The following is a 23686-nucleotide window of genomic DNA, read 5'->3' as shown; positions in this document are numbered from 1 at the left end:
GGTAAAGTGGCGGTGTGAGCATCTGGGCTAACATGGAGGCTGGGACCATCTAATCCCAATCTACACTTCAGCAAGGGGTATTTCTGTTGCTGGACAGATGTGGGTAAGGCAGTCTATGAATGGGCATCCCTTATTAGTTTGAATGGGGCCTAGCCTTACCATTGGTGGGTTGGGGGAGACTCTGGCTCTAATTTAGGATAAAAGGAGATGTCCAACAACCATTCTTCAGATTATCGTTTGGTGCCAAGACCCCTACGAAGAGTTGCAAGCCACTGAAAAAGACAGTTGAAGATACCCAGCATTACCTCCAGCCAAGTCCAGCTAAAGATGGATCGATCTCTTGAAGCCCCTAATCAGTGCTTCAACTCTTGGGCTGGTGGGACAAACCAGTCCAGACCCCTTCAAAGATCCTGCCCCAAGATGTGTTTTGGAACCATCCTGTGGGGCTGATCGGCTTCACCAGGGCATCGGTCCCAGTCCTAAGTTTCAGCTTGAACTTTGCAGATCCCCAGCTTGGCCCTAGACTCATCCTTCCTCCAGCTGATGCTCTCTATGACAAAGTGGGGTCTTTGCTGTAACACTGTTTGTTCTTGCCACATGAGTTGCCTCAAGTTGCCTCATTGCGATGTTTATTGCTGTTGCCTGTTACATTGGAGTCCTAGGGATCTCCTGTTACTATGGGACCTACAGTGATCTGCATCTCAAGGTGCCTGGGCTGTCAAGCAACAAGATTCTGAAACCCTCTCGGAACACGGAACCACCGAGTAGCCAGTCACAATCCTGACCCCGAAAACTAGGAATGCATCAGCAGTCCCTGGAAGCCCTGCAAAAGAACCAACGATTGAAATAATTGGGCCCATCAAATCTCAGAACTGTAGGTACGGTTTTGAGTAGAATCGGAGTAAGAAGGGCAAACTTGCATATCTGTTTCCCCCACACATCCCGAGATAGGGTTGTACAGACATTCAATCCTCACCACACCCCTCTCTTTTCTGGTCATGATCGGTCGGGTTCTGGCCAAGGATCTCCAAAGGGGCTTCTCCTAAAGTGGTGGGTGTGGGGGAGGACTCCAAATATTTTGAATGTACATTTGTTTCTTCTTTACTGGAGAATTTTACCTGCCAGTTGGCTTTGTCAAGAGTGGTTTCTTCACTCTACAAACTTCAAGCTCCCTGAAGCAGGTACACACCTAGGACGTGTGACCATTAGTGGTGCTAGGCTCACTTACCTTAGCAGGGAAGAACTGATGGGGCTTTATTTTATAAGGCCGGGTAACCAGTTTCCATTGATTTTAAAGTTAATTTTCCTTACTTACAAATGCTTTTGAAATGATGCAACTGTTGTCCACTTGCTTTACAACTAAGTGTTCATATTTCATTTCTGAACAAACTAAAGTTTGGGTGATCTCTAGTGCCATCACCAATGTAAATGCATATATATTTCTTTTTTTTTTGTTGAATTTAGTAAGAATACTTACCTTTATTGCTAAGAGTGTGTTAAGGCTGAATAAAGTGTGTGAGTATGTGTGTCATTGTGTCTTTACACCAGCTCCATATCTCCTGAAGTCTAAGACTTGCTGATCAGCTACACTACACCTTGATTGAGTTTGGCTAGATGAAAGTCTTTCTTGTTTACTACAATAGGGTGTTCACTCCTAACCCTCCCACGGGGTTGGTTCTGAAAATACATCTCATCAATAACCGAAATATATTTGCATGTAAGAGTGCCATTAGGTACCAGCATCAGTTTGGGTTAATGGTCCAGTCTAAGAGATCTCAGTTGTTAGAACTGATGCTACAATAGTGAACAGTCAGTACACGTGTTTAAAGAATTGCCTGGCATTTTAGAGCTGGACCGCCCTTGGGCAGGACAAAGACTGATATGTTATGATATTTCTCCTCTGTGAAAGAGATAGTGAGCTAAAGAATCTGGGTAGACTCACAAAACTGGGACTTACTGGCTGGAGGAGGGACTCTCAGCAACCCCCCACTTGTTTTTGTAGAATTAAAGTAACTTTGGGTCTCACCCTAACTTACTAGGATAATCCATACGTGGACCCCTTGCACACTGCTCTTAGACAGGCACAGCTCCACCCTACTGATGAGGCCCAAGAAGGCCTAAACACGTGTTTGGGGTTGCTGTCGGTACTCTTGTTCAGAGAATTGCCTGGCATTTCGGTGCTGGACTGCCCCTGGGCAGGACAAAGACTGATATGTTATGGCTATTTCTCCCCTGTGAAAGAGATAGTGAGGTTAAGAATTTGGGTAAGACTCCCGAAACCGGGACTTATTGGCAGCCAGAGGGACTCCCAGGACCCCCCCCTTGTTTTTGCACAATAATGAAAAGGCCATTGCAGCATTAGATGGCTGGCACTGCTCTTTAAGGCCTGGGCACTGGGAGGTGTCACTTGGCCTCGACATTACAACATTGGACAGTTACGGATTTGAATGGAAAATTACTGTCATTTGAGGAAGGAGTTGGGTAATCCCTGGTAACCACCTTGATTTTACTAGTTTCTCAACAGAGTAACGTGGACAAGGATTGAGAGTGAAACCCAGAGACTTAGCAGAAGTAGCCATGGGTGAAAAGGCAGTGAAAAGCCAGATCGACCATTCAGGTATTGAGGAAATTTGGAGAGGGGTTGGATAAAGATATACACTATCCCTTGGAGGTATTAAATTAAAGACATTCGTCACTGGCTGCCTACACCTCATATCTTCACCGGGTGCGCCTTCCCCAGGAGGAGCCTTACGAGTGCTTGTCCTGCGACTGCCTGCCGTTTGCAGACTGCCTCAGAGCCCACAGCTGACAACCTCCACCTACTCAGTGTGCCTCTCCACCCTGCAGAAGCCCTTCCTTCGGAGAGCCAGGAACAGTGCCCTTCTGAGCCCAGCAGATAGAAGATCATGCAAGGTTGAGGGATGTGCTATCCACCAACTATTTTAAGCTGGGTGAAAGGGAGGTTGATACATCGAGGAAAATGGGAGGGCCCAGGCCTCCGTTTAAGGTGCATACCAGGTCTTTTTACGCATGAAAATTTAGTAAATATGACAGCTTTATTATTTTCCTGTGTACATTTACACACAGGTTTAGCGCAGAGGGCAGTGCAAAGGTCAGGTTACTTGATAGAAACCAGAAGGCTTCTTTTGATTTTCATCTGCATGGTTCTAATTGCAAGCCATAGAGAAAAGCCTCTGAAACAGAATGTATTTCTCTGAAGCCTTTAAAAAAAAAAAGAACCTGCACACTAATGAAAGGGATGGTTTCATTACATTCAGCTTCTGCTGTGTTGCTGCTCATAGAGCAAACAGAAGCACTGTGCATATTTATTTTCCTAGCTTTTTAGTATTGTAAAATTAATAAGATGGAAAACTAAGTTGCAATTGAGAATATTTCATAACAAATGATGCATTTTTTCCAGTGAAAGCAAACCAGTATTGTACAATTGTATTTTTCAGAGTTCCTGTGCTGTGTGCATAATCATGCAGAGGCAGATCATTTTTACACACATTTTAATTTACACTCCAATTATAAAAACAGTGTGTAAATATTATGACTATATACGGTCTAGTTTACATCCATTCAAACTTGCAGTCAATGGGGTACATTACTATAAATGGTCAGTGGTAGCATAGTCTTTGTTCAAGGATTAGTGATTGTCATTACACCAAATCACAGATGTTCCAGCCTCTCAAATCTTCAAGACTACAATCAAAACATCCAAAACCTGACTTTCCAGGAAGTGCAAGCGCTGTTCAAAAACAAACAAATGAAAGTTACATTTGTAATTGAAATAGAAACTCGGCAAAACCGGTCCTTGTGATAATCCAGATAGGTATTTAACTTTATGTAGCGTTTCATACATGGTTCGTCCAACATCTAAGCACTGTGATTATTACACCTCAGTCGATAATCAGTTTACCGACCTCTGAAGGATGTTAGCCTTTAAGATAGCTCAGCCGGTTGAGCACTCGTCACTGCGATCTGTGCGTGAGCTGTAGATTGCAGGTTCAAATCCCGACAAGGCCAACTCAGCCTTTCATCCTGTCAAGGTCGATAAAGGAGTACCGACTTCGGTTGGGTGATAATTGTGATAAATATGTTTTATGTAAAGCCCTTTGCCAAAAGCACTATATAAATAACCATTTTACCATGAGATAAGATATAGAATTTAGCATGGAGTGCTTGCCTCTCTGCACTGTTGTATCGTCACATTGGCATACCATTAGGTAGTATAGCTCCAGGAAATTAGGACTTTCATCAAAAGAAAATTCTGCTATCGAACCTCAAAACACACAATAAAATTAATGCTTGCTTTAACATGTAATTGGCTAGGTTTTTGTATTTTCAACATTTAAATGTATACAGGAGAGATCAAATGGCCAAACCTTAGAGAAATAATGAAAGGTGTATTCTGTCACAATGCAGAAAGCTGCCGCATAGTAATGATTTCCATACAGTTTTTGCACACATCGGCTGGATGTCGCATACATTTTACTCTCTTGCAAAGGAGAAAGGTCATTTTTACTCTCTTAAAATCACATTTACTCTCAAAGTTTAAAAATAGGGAGTAAAATGCTCCCCCTCAACATCTTATCTGGAGCACTGGGAGGGCCATTAGGAAAATAAACTGCAAAGGGTTCCTGTCATGGGAGGGTGTTAGGGAGAATTCCCATAAATGGCTGATTTCCCTTACCCAATATGTCCCTCAGCAGCTTTGCTGGATTTCTAGGATTTATTTTTTTCACCTGGTAAGAGTGTGAGCCTTTTTCCCACTCTTATATGCGTTTTGCCATGTGTGTTTTTTTACCATTTGTGTGCTCCTGGGCTCTGGAGCCTCACCTACTCCATGAGCACCACTTTTTGTGTGCGTTACACAGCACCTTCAGTGCAGTGACACAGGGTTGTCTTTTAGACTTCGCACTGACTCCATTTTTCTGGGGCTGACTACTGTGCCCCAGAAAAGGGTAAAGTGGCCATTAACTTTACTTGAGTCACTTTTAAACCACATACCTAGTACACCCCATTTTACATGGAGTATTGGAAAGGGTTAACTCTTACCCCTGTTTGTTTGTGCCTCTTGGAGCATTGTTTCGCTCCCTTTACATTAAGACTTGGCTGGTGGCATCAAATCTAACTTTTCTACCGCGATTATTTTATATAAACGTGGTAATGTTTTAGGCTATTATATTAGCCTTGAACATAAACCCGCTTGACCAATACATTTTATTTTGGTTCCGGCTGGGTTTATTGCCATTTCTTTTTGTTAAAGTCTTTCTCGTGTTTTTCTCTGTGCGCCAAACCAGGGATGATTCCTTTGTTTGCTGTCTTGTTTCGCAGGCTTCTGCACGGAAGCACTCCTTAAGGCGCCTGAAAGTCTAGGAAGGCAGGAGGTGAGGGAGGGGTCTTTGGACCCCTGCCACGGGTTCCCTTGGTAACCCAAGTCGCACTCCTGTTTGATTGGCAAAGAGGGCTGTCCTTGCCAGGACAGCCACCCTGCTGTGTGATTGACAGCCAGGCAGTATGAATGGGGGAAAACTGCATAAAAAGCATGACTCTGGGACTGGAAAGGCAGAGTCGCCACTGGAACGAAAGAACCAACGAGGAACTAGAAGAAGAGGACCCCTACAACGACAACCTCCCGGTGAAGCCCTGCTGCAGGTCTGAATCTTCAGAATCCGACGACGGAGTAGATCCATCAGAAAGCTTCTTCCCTGGAGCTGGTGGGACCAACCAGTTCGCTCAAACTACAAGCCAGGACCCCTGCTCTGGTCGAATTCGCTGTACAGAGCTTCAGTGGGCCGGACATGCAGGAAGGTCGGACCCTGCTTGGGTTTTAAGGAGCGCACCTTTAATTTGTTGTTTTGCTCTGCTGCTAGTTTCTTCCCTGGGTGGCGCAGGACCCTCCAGTCTTCCTACTTCACGTCGGTCCGACAGTCGCTTTAGGAACCGTGAGCCTGCAGGAACCACCAGGAACGTCCACCTCAGCTACAGCTCCCTCTCCGTTTTATGGTACAGTGAAAATCCGGTTGACTGTTTCGTTCAACCGCGGTAAAAGTGTATTAAATCTTTTGCCAATCTGAGGGCTTGTCCTTCTCTTCTCTTTGAACAAACTTTTCTACCAACCAACCTCGTCCGGAATCTGTACCATGCACTTTACCGCAAACTACCCTGAACTGTGTGATCTTGAGCAAAAGACGTTTGACCCATTGACTTTGGCCCTAAGCCTTTTCTAGCTGATCTCCTCACTGAAGTTCCTCTTGTTCACTTGCTCTGAGTATTTACCTGTTGGTTTGCCTAATTTCTAATAACTTTGTCTTTCCCTCCCTTTTAAATTGCTGGAGTGCCATTTTGCTCCCACTTCATTTTTGTGAGCTTAACTTGTCTGGAATTTAAGTGAAGTGGTGTGGTATATTTATGATTGTGATTCTTTAACTTGCTTATAATAGTGAAATGTTATACAACTGTTGAGTAAATAAATATATATTCTTTTACTTAGAACCCTTGAGTCAGTGTTTGCCTGAATCATAGTAATTGCCGTCCTTTGTGCAACTATTTGATACTGCTCACTTACTCTTGAAATAAGTCTGGCTGCTCTGCTACTGCTACTACTTTAACTGTGTAGTACAGGCTTGTACCAAAGGTGAAATTGTACTGTCACTTGTAGTCTTAATTGTGTGTGGTGTTCCCAAAGGGTACTGCATATAATTCTGCCTAACAGAGGGCGATACTGTCATGATGCCTGCCCCCGGGCAGCTGGACCAAGCTCATCCGCCCCGGAAGCAGGCATCCAGACATTTGTTTAAACCTCAGAAGCCCCGGCTAGGGGCTATCTGGGTTCAGTCCTGGCGCCTTAGGCGCCAGGCTCATAGTTGGAATCAGTCCTGGCGCCTAAGGCGCCAGGCTCATAGTCATCACTTACCTCAGGCAGACCATGCTGCACATGCATCCAGGCCAACCTGAGACCTGGAAGGGACTATTTTTCCACAAGGACTACTTTTCACTCGGGTGTGGTTCTAGGGACTTCTTACCTGGAACTCCTTTTGAAGCTATTTAAACCATGCCCGATCTACAACACACGCTTCGCGTTATTCTGCATTTAGCAGCGTAACACTCACCGTGCCTCCAAACCTGCATCCAGTCTTCTGCCACGCCTGTCTCGAAGACGGAGATTACGGATTGAATCTATTCCTTACCTGATTTCGGATCTTGCATCACTCTGAGCCTGAAGGAACATTCTTTCGGCACGCGTCGTATTCCAGCTGCAGCGCCGCTCCATTTTCACCAGCCCACAGCATCTCAGACTCGGCGCTGCCTCCGTCATTTTCTTCGGTGATTTTCCAAATCTGGGGAAAAGACAAGAAAATAGCAAGGTGAGCCTAAAGAGACTAAAAAGACAATCACTTTTATTACGAGACCCACCTGATCATCACCGGAGGCTTTATCCTTCAATACGCTGCATCTTCTTACGCCGCATCTAGGAAAGAAGGAAAAGACAATGAGCTAAACTCACGCAACTTTACAGGATAGTTTGGGTGATACAGACTCTTACCTGAACGCCGTCAGCAACCTTCAGACAGGATTTGTCGGCGGAAATCAACAGGGGAGTGCAAGAGTGAACATTGGATATTTTCTTGGCAAACTCCGGAGTCAATAATCGTCCAGAACTCCAGCACCTAAAACCAGTGAAGCAACTGGTATCTACGCGCCCCTGCATGCCACGCAGGATGGAGAGCTCACCAATCAAAAACATAAGGTGAGGACACTGATTGGGAATATCGGAGGTGGCAAGTGGGAAGAGCGGGAGCAGGTGAGGGGGTCTGCATTCACACCCACAGGGCTAAATCCCCTTCTCCATCTACAGGAGAATACTTCTACGAGTCAAGCTTACAAGACTAAGGGGGTCCGTCCAGACCGTCATCTTTGCCCTACGCTTCACGTCGGTGGAGACCGCAGCTGTCCGTGTTCGATCTACGCCCTTGTGGGAACCAGGTGAGCGTAACAGATACCTCATAAGTACTGGGATGAGAATGGGGGATATCTAAGGTTAATGGTTCAGCAGAAAATGGCGCGAGGGACTCAATTATTTTAATGGGACAATGTTGATATATTGTTTTTTTTTTCTTTTCACTTTGTGCTATCCCATATACAATGCACCTCAGATTTTGAAAGGCAGAGCGCAATGTTAAAAAATATATATGAACATAAGTATGTAAAAATAAAAAAATAAATAAATTAGGAGTGGCTCCCTTAAATCTGTTAAGTCTATTTCCTGAGCACTTGTTTTCCAGTGTTGGCTTCCTTCTCAATTTAAAACGATCTGAACCAGCCTCATACAGCAAATGCTCACAATGGGGAGGAATTACAAGAGGTGGTGGGATTTTACTTAAAAAAATAAAATAAAGGTATTTTTCCACCCAATTTTCAATGGAGTACAAGTGGACAGCAAATATTGCCAGCAGCAACGGTGTGACTGGTTAGGTTCCAAGGAGCTGAGACTGGTGATTGGATGAGGGATCACATGCTCCTAAGTGGGGGGCTGGCCTGTATCGGGTCACAGCGGTCACTTTATGAAGTCCAGCTATTGTGGCGACAACAGTGCAGGCTGGGTTGACAATAGCCAATAGAGGCCACGAGAAAACGATCTTACAGCCCACAGTAGACTCACCACGATCTCCAAATTAATTTAATTAACACAATTTGTTCTGGCTGAACCCTGATCAAAGCCAGTCCCCTTTTTGAAATCAAGATCCTTCTGGCACCACATCTCATCAGCCTCAAGTGCTGACTGAGCCTGGCAGCTGGCAGAAAGGGCTAGATGTGCAATTGGTAGATGCAGCCGTGTCACTTTCAAGGTAGGCAGAGAGCAGGGCATCTGGGGTGCTTTACACAGAAAACTTTACCAGTGACAATCATCAGGACCCTAGAAAAATGGCAGCCACCTCAGATCCCACTGCACTAGTAACAAGAACTATGCTCAGCTTCCTTCCTTGACAGCCACCTCCAAGGACCGCTAGGTTCCTGCCTGGAAGACCAACTACCAGGACTCCTTCGCAAATGGAGATTAATCCTAGATCCAGTGGCCATGTTCAATGTATGCACGAAGCTGGGATGGTACATTACTAACCAGCATTTTAGTCACCTGTAGACCACTGCACACACTACACAGACTGCCTTGTTAGCCTGCCAATCTGCACCTCCTGATATGACAAATGCAATTCAGACGCGGCTGGTACTTTACCTGTGAAACACGATACCAGTTACCATCAGGGCCCGTACATTTTGATCCTTGAGGAGTGGAATATTGTGGAAGAGTACCAGTCTGCACCAGTACACCAGTGTGAGAGGACGTGCCTCTGTGCTTTTCTGTTTTGGACGGCTGCTGCTTTAAGGAAAAGAAGCTCCATTGCCTACAAAAACCTACCTACAGCGCGGAGCGCGCGCGGAATACCGTGCAGAGTACCAGTCTGCACCAGTACACCAGTGTGAGAGGACGTGCCTCTGTGCTTTTCTGTTTTGGACGGCTGCTGCTTTAAGGAAAAGAAGCTCCATTGCCTACAAAAACCTACCTACAGCGCGGAGCGCGCGCGGAGTACCGTGCAGAGTACCAGTCTGCACCAGTCCGCAGCGGGCGGAGGGGTGGGGGCTTCGCCCCCCTGGATCATCCACGGGGGTCATCCGCTGCTGCCCTGGCACGATCCACACGGAGGTGAGGTGAGGTGGGATCCACTATTTCTCTATTCCTCTATTCCCCTCATTGTGGGAATTTTTCTTCTCGTCGGTTTGCACCTGTCACTTTTCCTGGAGCACTCCGGTTTTGCTGAATATCCTGCTGAACATCCTCCTTCAAGTCACTCTTTCCTACACGCCCCCTCAGCCCCCGCCTTTGGTGACCGCGGTGTCACTCTATCTGCATTCCAGCACCTGAGTCTGCATTGCCCTATCTCCAACTGAGAATGGAGGAGGATCCCGAGCAACGCTGTCTCAGAAGCCATTTGAAAAAAAATACTGTGTCCACGCCCCATTCTCAGCTTCCTAACTCACACAACTTTGTACCGACGCTTAAGCTAGGACCTGCGCAGGGCTCAGTCGGCTCAGTTATACCATCTCGTCAGACGCAGATACCCGTGGCCGCGCTGAGATCTGGAGGTGCAGAGGGATGTGCCTCTCTCGCCCTGGCACCGGAGAACAGTCGGATGCTGACTCCGCCTACCTACGCCATCGACCTCCCTACCGCTCTGGCGAGTGGCCCTAACATCGAGCAGATCGGAGGATCTCTCGCTGTGGGTCTGAGGGCGGTGGCAAGGGGGCGTGGAGTTAATCATTCACCCGCACAGGAGCCACGGACGACACCTTTGGGGCTTGTGGGAAAATCTCCAGAAACCCAGATAATCAATCCTGCTAGTATGTCTAGCGAAGACGGTCCACAGGCGGACTTGAAGGCGGCGGTGGAGATATTGGAAAATCACAGTTTACGGAATCTGGACCCCGGAAATAGGGGGACCTCCTCCCAGTCGACCATAATGGCCTTGGTTCACTCTGTGCCGCAAGAGATTACAGCTCATTCTCCTGAACAAAGTCTTAAAGAAAATGTATCACCGTCAACTGCTCTGTTACCACACCATCTTGAGGAAACTCACACAGCGATTCCGCAGTCAAATGATGATTCATTAATACAGATCTCTATTTCATCTACAGAAGACCCCACCTGCCCTCAGACAGTAGAGGTCTCAAATAACCAAACCTCACCTTCCATAATGAGCCTAGACTCAAATGCTGATCTACAATCCAAGGCCTTGGACACTTCTAACCCTAAACTGAATTCTCTGCCTAATAAGAAAAGAATTCAATATAAAAGAAGAGGCAAGCAGAAATCCAAGCTGCCTCCGCCACAAGGAACTAATGACCAAACATCTATACAAAAAAGAAAAGAAGATGGTGATGTTAAAGAAAACAAAATGACCAGAAGAACCGGGTCACAGTCTTTGACCAAAAAACGAGGGTTGGGGAAGCAGTCCCTGCCAATTCCGCTGCTCTCTAATGCCCTCTTGAACTTCTTTAAGATACAAGGAAAACGGAAACTTTCTCAGGACTCCGAACTTTCAGATGCAGAAATTCTAGAAGCATTGGAGGAGACGCCCCCTTTACCAAAATGCAGAAAACTAATATCTGGCCAATTAAAACAGTTAGAGGTGATCCCGACGGAAGACATCCAGCCTCAACCTACGGATGGGAATGTAACCAATACAGCGCACTGCTCCCCAATATTAAAAAACAGGAAATCAGTACCTGGCTGCAAAATACAGAATGATGGGACGCTGTCAGAAGACATCTATCCTCAATCTATTGACGTGAACATCAGCGATACAGAACAGTGCACCCAATCAGACCGTCTGTCTGCGAAAGGAGTCCATACAGTTCCATATACTCGACGAATTAATTCAGGCATATTGGATCTACCTGGACCTGAACCGCCCATACCCATTCAGCCTACCCAAATGCAACAGCCAGAAATGCAGACAGATCAGATAGGGCTCTCGCAACCTGTTTGTCCTGCCCGAATTACAGGAAACAAAGTCAGGCCACAGAGCCGCAGTCAGGGAGTGGCAGTTACTTGGACCGAAGAAATATGGACTCTATAAGAGAGTCTACAGCGCCTGAAGATCATCGGCATCAACAGGGAATACTGGACATCTTGGATCTGCTCCAACCTAAAGTATATCCCTCTCAGACACTAATGAGCCCACAACCCTGGGCAGAAATTCATCTTCCATCCTCCAATCTTCGGTCTATTCCACAAGACCCCACTCTTGATTCTGTGCCATAACGTAGCTCGATTAATGGCCCATGGAACTCCTCGCCCAGACTACCAAATCTTCCGGAGACCGAGTACACCACAACGAGACGCCGGCACTCAGTTTCGAACACTCTATCCACAGATGGTAGAGACACCTCATCAAAAAACGGAAGACCACTTGACTCGCAAGCATCAATACATAAAGACTTACCAAATAATAAGAGAGACATGACTACGATCATGTCAGCAATAGCTATTGCGATGGCTCCCTTTTGCAAGCTATATGAAACCTTAGGCGAAACATCAAGAGATAACACAGCTACCTTAGCAATTATCCAATCAAAGCTGACTTTCCTTGAGGGGTTTATATCGGCAATAGATCTGAAATACGACATTGCCCAAAGGAAAAGAGAGGAAATTGATCTAGACTTTGAAAATACGACGGCGACCAAGTTTCAAAATCCCACTGCACCTGTCCTAGTGGAACAAAAATCCACACAGACTATATCCAGGACAGGAGATGATGAATTAGCATCAATATTCAAGCCAAAACCAGCTACAATGACAAGCAGAACTAACCTGAAGACTGCCACACTCCCGATACAAGGAAAAAAGGCCCTTACACTAACAGAAAAGGAGAAAAAAGATCCACTGCGACGACCGCCCTCTCCAGTCAAGTCAGCATTGGCCACACAGGCAATCATGGCAAGTAAAGAAATTACGGCCAAAGGGAAAGCAATGGCTGTATCAGCGACTGACTTAGCTCAATCGCCCAAATCAACTGCTGATTTCTTGGACTCTAGCATCTTGAACAATATGTCTGTCCACAGTGAACAAGATCTATCTCCTAAGCCTAAAGAACATCATGAGACAGAAATCAGTCCCCTGACAACCTCAATTCCGCCTCTAGCTAAATGTGCTACAGTGGAAGGTCCCGTGATACTACACACAAATGAGGATGAATGCGCCATGACACATATAGATGCTGCCCCACAAGGGCGGCACATACCCACCGCCAATGCAGGCACAAAAGGAACCCGGCAGACGCATCCTAGCCGACCACATATACCAACACAAATATCAGAGGTAACGGCTAAAGTAGAGAAAGCAACTCGACTCTTTAAATTAGAACAAATATCGAGCAGAGATAAATACATGGTCCTTAACCGCAGAACAGTCCTAAAGATAACATCGTCCATATCCAGCTTGAAGTCTCTGAAAACGGAAGACTTCAATTTAATAGAGCCATATCACAGAGACAACAAGGCTAAAGCCTATCTCCATATTAAGGCAGGCGCAATTCAAAATCTGAGTCAGGAAGCGGCAAAAGAATTAAAAACTGCTGGCCTCCTCCTAACCGAAATTACAAGCCAGGATCCGCCATGCAAAAGAGGAAATCGGAAAGAATCGAATACTAACAAACGGAAAAAGGAAGCTAATTACGACGAGCAGTATTCTGCTCGAAGAGCAGAACTAAAAAATCATTTCCAGGTCCAGCCAGACACGAAAGAGGAGACACATAGGGAAGATCTCAACATAGCACGAAGAATGGAGCCAAGGGTCAATCCGGGGAAGCGTGAAGAAAAACACAATCGTAAATACTCGACTGATACCTACGAAGTCTTTCCGTCCCAAAACTATCAAGTAAGATCAAGAATTAGCCCGGACAAAGCGACTCTAATCAGACACCGTGGATATCAAAGAAGTGAAAGGCTACGACATGGCTCTCCGCAACAAAGAAGACTCGACTCTAATAGAAATCGCACGCACTACTCCCCGAATAAGCGACATCATGATCCTCCGGCTAAGGTAAAGAAAGATACATCTACAGGTGGTCCGTGGAACTGGCTAAAAGGAGCTCTCAGCTCTAATAGAGGCAGATAGCAACTATTTAGCGAAGCGAAAGAATCCACCCACCCTAGGGCGGTGACGCTAGCCTCATGGAACGCCAGAGGTCATGCACATTTAACCGATCCTAACAGTGAAGACCCGGGCCGCTTCGACATTCTCTGCCTCCAAGAGACATGGCTTCTGGAAAAACCGAACATGGATGGATTTGAGATAGAGACTTCGCCGGCAGTTAGAGGATTCCTAGGCCGGCCTTCGGCTGGCCTTCTGATTGCCGTAAGGACAGGACAACATCTGAAAATCATCAAAACGTTCGTTAAAACCTATGGGATCCTGGCAATTCTCATACAATGGACTCACTACTCAGAAACCACCAGACTTTGGATAGACACCTCTCTTGCTGTCATTACGACATATTGGAATCCTCAAAGAACGTCCACCATTGCCTTCTGTCAATCTATGGCTGAAACGATTGACGCCATTGTGATTGAGTCGAATACGACGCATATCATAATATGCGGGGATTTGAATTCGAAGTGTCCTCATCCGAAAGAGGCTGATCTAAAAACAGTCCCGACCACGCAAACTGAAGTGAGAGGACAGGCCTGGATGGAATTGATGGCTTCCAGAAATTTACACAATGTAGCATGGATGAAGGACTGGCAAACCCAAATTCCGACCTGGGAAAGAGGCTCTTCCACAGCCACGCTCGACTATATTTACACCTCTAACGCCGTGATTTTAGAAATGGAATGTTACAAGGTGACCAAAACCCTCGCGAGCGATCATAACATGCTTACCATAAGATGGACTTCTATCGCCAGGGAAACCAGAATTTATACCCCTTCGATTGAGTGCAATCCCCAACAGACTCGATTGCGCATGACAGCTGCCAGCGTTCGAGCTATGACGCAACAATACTACACTGTGGGGGCTCATGCAACTTTTTCTGAGACGTGCTCAAGACCTAACTATATCCCGCTCCTGGCAAAGTTCAAGACGAAGCAGAAGGAGCCTAAGGTCAACCAGACCACCTATAATCACACATACGACAAAATTGTAGCGGAAAAGAAAAAGACAGTCAGAAAATTGAAACGACGCGCCAAAGTGGAAAACTCCATTAAGGACAAAAAAACTCAAGAACTATAAAGCCTGGGTTAGACTACGCAGGGCAGTTCTTTACCAGAATGACGCGGAAACTATGATGAGAGCCTTAGTGTCCAAGAAATCAGCTGACTTCTGGGCCCTGATTAACAACTCGCAGGGAAATACACGAATTAATATGATCAATTCAGTCCCCGCAGCCGCCTGGGTCGAATTCTTCACCGATCTTTTTTCCTCTCCCACAACAAATACAATGTGTGATTCGGAGCCAAGACTGGCTCCATGGATTGATTTATCCGCAAAGGCAGATATAAGTGAGGCAATTCGAAAGCTAAAAACATCCAGAGCGCCTGGTCCAGATGGCCTCACGAATACTGACCTAAAAAAGTACATTATCGAATGGACGGACTTCATCAGTCTTTTGTTCAAGCACTGTACCTCCAGTAGACATATTCCTGTCTCATGGACAAAAGCCACGATTATTCCCATATTCAAAAAAGGAAATAGAGAGGACCCGTCTAACTATCGGCCGATTGCCCTATTGGATATCATGGGCAAATTATTTGCCACGCTCCTTCTCCAACATTTTCGTAGTTGGGCAAAAGTCGCGCCGTGCGAAGACCCATTCCAAATGGGCTTTAAGAAAAACGGGGGCACTGCAGTGAATATTCTCATATTAAGTATTCTGAAGGCCAAAATAAAACAAGGAGCACCAACAGTCTATGCAGCCTTTATTGACCTCTTGCAGGCGTTTGATAGAGTCGATAGAACGCTTCTCTGGAACAAACTAAAACGCTGGAGCTGTCCAGAAGAAATTCTCCAACCTATCATAGCTCTGCATTTGAATACCACTCTTCATGTCCGCCTAAATCTACAAGGTACACTGACTAAAGAAATTCATGCCGAAAGAGGAGTGAAACAAGGCTGCCCCCTGGCTCCGGCCCTCTTTGTAGCCTTTCTTGGAGATTTTAAGGACTCGGAGGAAGCCGTACGTAGTTTCCCACCGAAGTTGGGCGCAATCAAGATGTCCCGTATGCTATATGCTGACAACATGATACTCTTAGATCAGACCCCTACAGGTCTCCAACGTCAGCTGGACAATCTGGGAAAATACATGGATAACAATAACCTCACAATAAACAGCAACAAGACAAAAATCATGATCTTCGCCAAAAACAAGCAACCGAAGAATCCATCTCACTCCTGGTCAGTGAACAAATGTCGAATCGAAGTCGTCCCTCACTTTAAATATCTGGGAGTCATCATTGATGGAACAACGCAGGAGAGAAAAATGCAATTATATCTTTGGGACAAAGCTAAAAACTTGTCCTCCCAACTGCGGATGATTGATCGAAAGTTCGGGAAATTCTCGATGATCCCAGCCATAAAGTTCTACAAAGGTAAAATAGTACCCGCACTAACTTACGGCATGGACGCTACCATCACTATGCCCAACCTATTATGGCAGAGACTGGAGGGATACATCTGGAGAACGGTTCTAGGTCTACCAAACTCGATCCCGATGGCGGCCGTTAGAAGAGACCTGGGTCTCCTGTCACTGGAAGCCACTGTTAGCATTTCGTCCCTGGCCATGTACAGAAAGACGCTCATTCAAGATGGCCTTCCCATTTTTAATACCATCGCCAAAGAGCTTGAACTGACGAAATGTAAGCAGATTCAGAACTGGATCAGACGACAGGAACACAAACTGGAAGAAGTAGCCTGTAGCAGTGAGGACTTAATATCTCGCCCCCAGAGAGTGACCCAGAAGCTGAAAAATTTAGACTGGATAAAGACCGGTGAGAAAATTAGTGCGCTCAAACTCTTACAACACCTTCCGCCTACATATAACAAGTTAAATTCCCCGCTGGAGTACTGTAGAAAATTCCCAGACAAGAAACTTCGAACTAGCTTCTTAAGAGCACGTTTAAATCTCCTACACACCAGAGAGATTCTGGGGATAAGAAGTTTAACTAGCGATACAACATGCAGACTGTGTCATATCGAGGACTCTAAAGAAACAGTCCGCCATCTTTTGTTAAACTGCCCATCTCTTAACCATGAACGCACAGCCATACTGTCGCCTCTGTGGGTGAACTCTGTGTTGCTGGAAGAAGACACATGGTGGTGTCGTCTCATCTCCGGGGAAAAGGTTCGTTGGGCAGTGGCCACATGTAAACTAATGGAAGCCGCATTTGTTAAAATAAACGCAAAGGATTCCAATGATCAATCACAAACCAACCTAACCAGGACCAACAATAACAATATAACATAAACAGGTGGTTTGGTTTAAGCTGCAATTGTATCCTCAACGGATGCCCGGAAGTCAATGGACTTAATGGAACTAAACTAATAATCTACTGCTATCTTTACACGGAAAATCTGTACCTTGCTTCCTTGTAAAAATCATTTTTCTTTTGATTATACACAAGTAATAATAAAAAAAAAAATAATAATAATATTGTGGAATATTTAATGAAGATTTTAGTTGATGATCAAATTATTATGCACTGACAAGGACAATGTATGTTTTTACACAGATAGCTGTGGCTCCTGGATTACAGATTGTGAAGCCTGACGAGTTAAGGCCAAATCACATCAGCCTATGGACAGCAAGTAATTGTTCCAGAAATGGATCATATTGCAAGGTTCCTTTGTGTGCAGTGCCAACTCAGAAAAAATGGGCAACATGTGGTTTACAGGATTGTACACCAAGTTTGCAACAAAACAACGAACGGGGTTCAGGACTGCCAAATGCCCAGAGAACAGCTGTCCCCCACACAAAACCAACCTTGGAACCCTTTGTGCGTCACCCCTTCCTACCCCACAAGTAACCCCACGGCTGTACCCACCAATGCAAACTCAAAACGCAGCCACGTGTGCAAGCAATGGTGATTGCAAGTACAATTAAAAAGATGTCAATGATGTCATGCCTTGGCTGGATTCTGGGCAGATAATCTCCAATAGTGAACCTATTTAAAGAGAACAATACTTACCACACAGTGAAAAGGCCACAACTAATGGGGTATTATAACCCTTTGGTAGGTTAGACAAGTTCACTTCACTCATAGCATCTCTCGATAAAGAAAAGCATGCCACTTCAACTAAGAATTTCAGATTTCTCTTTACGATCCTCCTACTTTTCTTTCAATTGACATACTTTAGGTTTACAGAGAAATGTTATTATAACGTTTTTCAACCTGTCAGCTTATGTAAAATGCAGGGCAGCCTTTCGTACAGATGGTAAGCACAATGTGTGTAAACGTTTTGCGTCAAAGGGAATTACAAATATCTGGTATCTCTGGTAGATGAGCTGACGGGCAATATACTAACAACATGAATGTGTACTCATAAATCAAACCCCACCCTCAAGACAAGTTGGAACAGATGCAAAATACGAGATGTTCATGGGGTTATCCTCAATTATAAACACAGACTACCTGGACAGTGTGGGAACTTAAAAACCTGGCAGGATTGACAGAACTTGCCCTTTCTTGAACACTGCCTGATGCGCGCCGGAACAGATTCCTCCCAGGGCAGTGTTTTTGACTTGTATGGCTGATACGCGTCATTAATCCGCTCTTTATGTAAACTAACGTTAAATTTAAAAAAACACGCCTGATACTCCCCAGATGACTATTATAACGTTGAAAAGACATGGGAGGCTAATTAGCAGGCACATTACAATTCAAAATGAGCAGTGACCTACCAACTGCCCAATCGACTGCACATATTCATTTAAAAATCCAACCCATTGAAAAAAAGATGGTCTACTAGCTCAAAGTGAAATTTAGGATGATTTAAAGTGTAGATGTTCAATTTATGGGCTGAGAACATGCGCTGCTGGGACCAGGTCCTGTACTGACTGAACTAACAAGAGTCGATTAGAATAAGGAGAGTTAAACACGGAAAAATGTATGCCGGGAAAGGGCAAGGTAGGTATGACAGTCGCAATGAATAATGTGTAGCCCAAGTGGGATCCTGTGGGTTAAGGGCCTTAACTTAAGGTATTTTCTGCAACCAATATTCCAGCCAACTGGGCGATGTTCCCGGTCTCGTTTTCCCTGACGGAATCTGGCTGGCTGACTGAGCGCTGTAAAATTAAGGTCTTGGCACGTCACATGAATGGTAAAGGGCAGAAGGGATAGGATAAACTCATCCTCCCACTTAGTAAAGGAAATGAAGATTTGCTTCAGTTCCCCCGATTCCACACAAAACAAGTGCAGGCTGGAAAAAAATCTACCAATTAACAGGATACAAACTTATCTTTGAACTCCCCAGTTCCGCAACTATTACGGAATGACTCATGAGAGGTAATGTGGGCCGTGTGTCCTTCATTGCTAAAACAACCATTTTTAAAAATTGGACAGTTAAAGAGTCCAGTGCCACGGATCTATGGTTTACCTTTCTCAAAAAGCTATTCATTTATATAAACTTAGGTGAAAAAAGACCTACCTGTTGCTTGCCAATTTTCTCCAACCATGTGCCACCAGAATGCAGAACCCCATGCTAGGAACATATAAGACGCGTTCAGCGACTACAAAACCAACAGGAAAGAAGAGGTTTGATGCAGGGATGAACGGCAGGGCTATAAGAGACAGTGCCTAGAAAAGAAAACAATAAGTAAGTCACAAGCAATGATACAGTCCCATTGACTCAGGATCACTGCATCGACAGTTCTATAAAGAGTGTAGTTATACACACAAAATATATCACGTTGTGATGTAACAGTGGTATTAATCATCCTACTGGTAGAGGAATAGTCCTAATATGTCTCTGCGTCGGTTTCCTGCAATGTTACTCTCCCCTGCCACCTACATATACTCTATAGCACCCAAGTCGCTAATCTATTTTCATGATCCCTGCAGCAACCCTGTTCTCCTAGTCAAAACAGCCTGCCCCTTTCACCCAAATCCCTGTGCCCCACCCTTATTCATGTCTCTCCATCCCCCTGTACTATCTATTCTCGATCCCCTTTCTATAGCATCTCGTCAGTTATCTGGATTGTCGCTTAGCTCCATATTACCCTGGTTCTCTTTCAGTCCCTGTTTCACTCCTCTGTTTCTTGGGGGACATAGCTCTTCACTCTTCTGTTCATCGCAGTCAGTCTGTTTCCCAGATTTTCTCCTCCCAATCCTGCTACCACAATAAGGCAAGTATAGGTCTACCTACCCTAGAGTGCCACCACGGACAGTAGTGGCAGAGACGTTGATTCACCAAAATGCCAGGGCTAGCAGAACTGACATCACAGACCTGATGACATCACAGCTAACGGACCTGATGACATCATTACAGAGCTACATCAGCTGAGGAAGCAAGCTAGCAGTAAGCCCCTCCTTTGGGATCTCCAGAGGCAGTGAAGTCCCTCTCCATCAACAGGTAAGCCCCTCTTGGGTTTCTTGTGGCCACAACCACTGCTCTGCGCAAGCAGCGCACGTGACAACAGAAAAAAAAGAAAAAAGAAAAAGAAGCTTTTTTTGTAAAATATTTTGTAGTGTGCCTAATTGCGAGTGCCACGTTTTTTGGCACTTTTGGGGCCGGATCCACTCTTGAGGCAGCACAGGCCTCCATCTCCAAGATGGCTTCCCCCTTTGTTCGGGCAATGGAAGTGCCTGACGACCTGTGCAGGAAGGCTGTGATTGGGCCTCCCTTCCTTCTTAAGCCCCAATAAACAAGCCGGCAGGCGAATGCCAGCCCGCCTCCCATGGCCACAATCCTAAGGCTCCTGTCTGAGCCTGTCCAGCACTGATGGGCACAGTGGGCCCCCTATATTTTCTCCAGCCATCATTATGTATCATGAGGAGGGGTACCTCATCCAGGCATCCAGGGACCTCCCTCTCAGCTACCACGAAAGTGTGGACTGTTTCTCTATTGCTTGCAGCATCCTCCAGGCTCTGCCTGTGCCATGCCTGACAATCTCTCTAAACTATTCCGGAAGGCAGCTCTTATTTTCTCCATACACCAGGCTATAACACTTATTCCCTCTTAGGTTTACACTTCCACTACCTACACACCTGTACAGTGCTGCTATACCTGTGGACCTAAAACAAAAAAAACAAAAAAAAGACAAAAGTCGAATTTAGCTCACATCCTGCATTAGTTTTGCTGCTCGTTGTAAACATTGAATTTAGCTGTGCTCACATCCTGCATTGGTTTTTCCTACTGTTTCTAAAATCATGTTTAGGTGCGTGCACATTCCTGCTTTCATGAGGATGTGCTGATTGTCACCCTCCGCCTCTACCCTCTGTTCTTGTGTGTTATCTGTCCCCTCACCCTCTTCATTTCCCAGTGTCTCTTCCCTTATCCTGTTTGTGTCTTCCTGAGCGCTCGCACCCTCCTTGACTACCTCCTCCCACATACCTCAACTGCTCTGCCTGGTTAAGTGTACCACACTTTGTGCCCCTCACTATGGAACTTTCCATCTCCCCCCCATCTTCTCTAACTGCTTCTCCATCGCCTTTCCTTCACCTCTTACTACGTCTAGCAGGAAGACACTCAAGAAGGACATACTGGCCTCCAACCCAGGCCTTCCTATCGTTGACACCCAAGTCAGTGCTTCTGCAAAAGAGAATCTCACTGACATACTCTTTGTCGTTCCCTCTCCCAACCTATGGACTCTCCATATGGCCACTCTGCTCGCTCCCTACTCTCCCTCAACTATAAATGGTGACACCCGCTGCGAGGCCCTTTGTTAGGGAGAATTCTCCAAAATGGCTAATTTCCCTTCCCTACTGAGTCCCTCCGCAGCTTTGCTGGATTTCTGGGGTTTCTTTTTTTCACCTGGTAAGAGTGTGAGCCTTTTTTCCACTCTTACATGTGTTTTGCTGTGTGTGTTTAACATGTTCTTGTGTTCACAGACTGTGGAGCCTCACCTACTCCATAGGCATCTTTTTACTATGTGTTACACAGCACCTTCAGCGCAGTGACACAGGGTTGTCTTTTTAGCCTTCCCACTCAGACTCCATTTTCTGGGACCGACTACTGTCTCCCAGAACATGTAAAGTTGCCATTGACTTTATTAGTCGTTTTAAAACCACAGACCCAGTACAAACTATCTTACATAGAGTACTGGAAAGGGTTAATAGTTATCCCTTTTTGTCTGTCTCTCATGAAACGTTCCCTTTTCATTAAGACTTGGCTGGTGGCAGTGGTATCTACCCTATTTTTCCTACGGCGGTTATCTTAAATAGCCTTGGTATTGTTTTAGGCTATCTTGGTAGCCTCGAACTTAAACCCGCTAGACCATATACGTTTTTATGCGGTTCCGGCTGGGTTTATTCGCCATTTCTTTTGGTAAAAGTCTTTCTCGTGTTTTACTCTGCGCACCAAACCAGATTTGGTCCCTTTGTTCACCGACCTTTGGCGAGCTTCTGCACAGAAGCCCTCCTTAGTCGCCTGAAAGTCTGGGTAGGCAGGATGTGAGCGAGGGGTTTTAGGATCACTGCCATGGGTTCCTTTGGCAAGTCACACTCCTGTTTGATTGGCTGGGTGACTGTCCCGCCAGGACAGCCACCCTGCTGTGTGATTGACAGCCAGGCTGTGTGAATGGGGGAAAACTGCATAAAAAGCAGCTCTCTGGGACTGAGAGGGCAGAGTCGTCACTGGATCGAGAGAACCGAAGAGAAGCTGACAGAAAAGGACGTCTACCATTACTGAACCTCCCAGTGAAGCCTTGCTGCAGGTCTGAATAGTCAAGCTTCGACGACAGGGAAGATCTGCAAGGAATCTTCTCCGCTTCAGCTGGTGGGAACAACCAGTTTGCCAAACTGCTAGCCAGGCCTCCCTTCTCTGTACGAATTTGCTGTACAGAGCTATGGTGAACCGGATAGCCAGGAGGAACAGACCCTGCTTGCGTTTTAAGGAGTGCACCCTTTATTCGTCGCTTTGCTCAGTTTCTGGTTTCTTCCCTGGGCAGTGCAGGACCCTCCAGTCTGCCTCCTTTTTGTCAGTCCGACAGTCACTTCAGGAACCGTGAGCCTGCAAGACCTGCCAGGAACGTCTGCCGCAGCTACAGCATTCTTCTGCTTTAAACGGTATTGTGCTAACTCGGTTGTTCGTTTCGTTCAGCCGCAGTGAAAGTGTGTGAAATCTTTTGCCAATCCGAGGGCTTGTCCTTCTCTCTTCTTTAAAGTAACTTTTCATCCGACCAACTTCGTTCAGAACTCTTGGCAAAGACTTAACCGCAAACTACCCTGAACTATGTGATCCTCTGCAAAGACTTTGGTCCATTGACTTTGGTCCTGGCCTCTTGATTGGATTTCCACACTGCAGTTCCTTTTTCTAGATTGCCCTGCTTACTTACTTGTTGGTGCTGCTCAACTTCTGTCGAACTTTGTCTTTCCCTCCCTTTTAAATTGCTGTAGTGCCATTTTGCTCACTTCATTTTGAGCCTAACTTGTCCAGAATCTATTGGGTGTGGTGTAGTGTAATAGAAACGTTATTTTTCAACTGCTTAATAGTGAAATGTTTAATGACTGATGTGTAAATAAATGTATATTCTTTTACTCAGAAACCTTGAGTCAGTGTTTGTTTGAATCATAGTAATTGCTGTCCTTTGTGTAACTATTGATACTGCTCACTTTACTCTTGAGATAAGTCTGGCAGCTCAGCCATTGCTACCACTTTACTGTGTAGTACAGGCTTGTTTTTGTACTGTCACTTGTAGTCCTAATTGTGTGTGGTGTTCCCAAAGGGTACTGCATATAATTCTGCCTAACACCCTTCTGGCCTCCTTTTCCAACTCCAGGGCGATCATAAATGTCTATCGGAATGGTACCATTCTGGTAGAAGGGCCTCAACCCAACCTCTTACTTTTTGTTAGGGTCCTTCCTCGCCTAATCAACTTTACTCCTTACAGGCTCCCTTGCCACCTGCCCCTACTGCCACCCAGGCTCCCTTGCCAACTATGCCCTTCTTGGCTACCTTGCCTCCTACCAA

At 45.6% G+C, this 23686-nt stretch overlaps 1 protein-coding gene across 1 annotated transcript in view; it reads right to left on the bottom strand.

Annotated features, from left to right (window-relative positions):
- Positions 1-23686, bottom strand: part of TMTC3 (transmembrane O-mannosyltransferase targeting cadherins 3) — a 1032559-nt gene that overhangs the window by 443563 nt on the left and 565310 nt on the right. The window contains exon 8 of the mRNA XM_069629335.1: positions 19205-19353. Within this exon, the coding sequence (XP_069485436.1) occupies positions 19205-19353 (149 nt within the window). The remainder of the gene's footprint in view (positions 1-19204; positions 19354-23686) is intronic.

The sequence above is a fragment of the Ambystoma mexicanum genome, chromosome 12 (assembly GCF_040938575.1).
Source record: "Ambystoma mexicanum isolate Mex_15411 chromosome 12, UKY_AmexF1_1, whole genome shotgun sequence".
In the NCBI taxonomy this organism is placed as follows: Eukaryota; Metazoa; Chordata; class Amphibia; order Caudata; family Ambystomatidae; genus Ambystoma; species Ambystoma mexicanum.
This window is presented reverse-complemented; position numbering and strand designations above follow the sequence as displayed.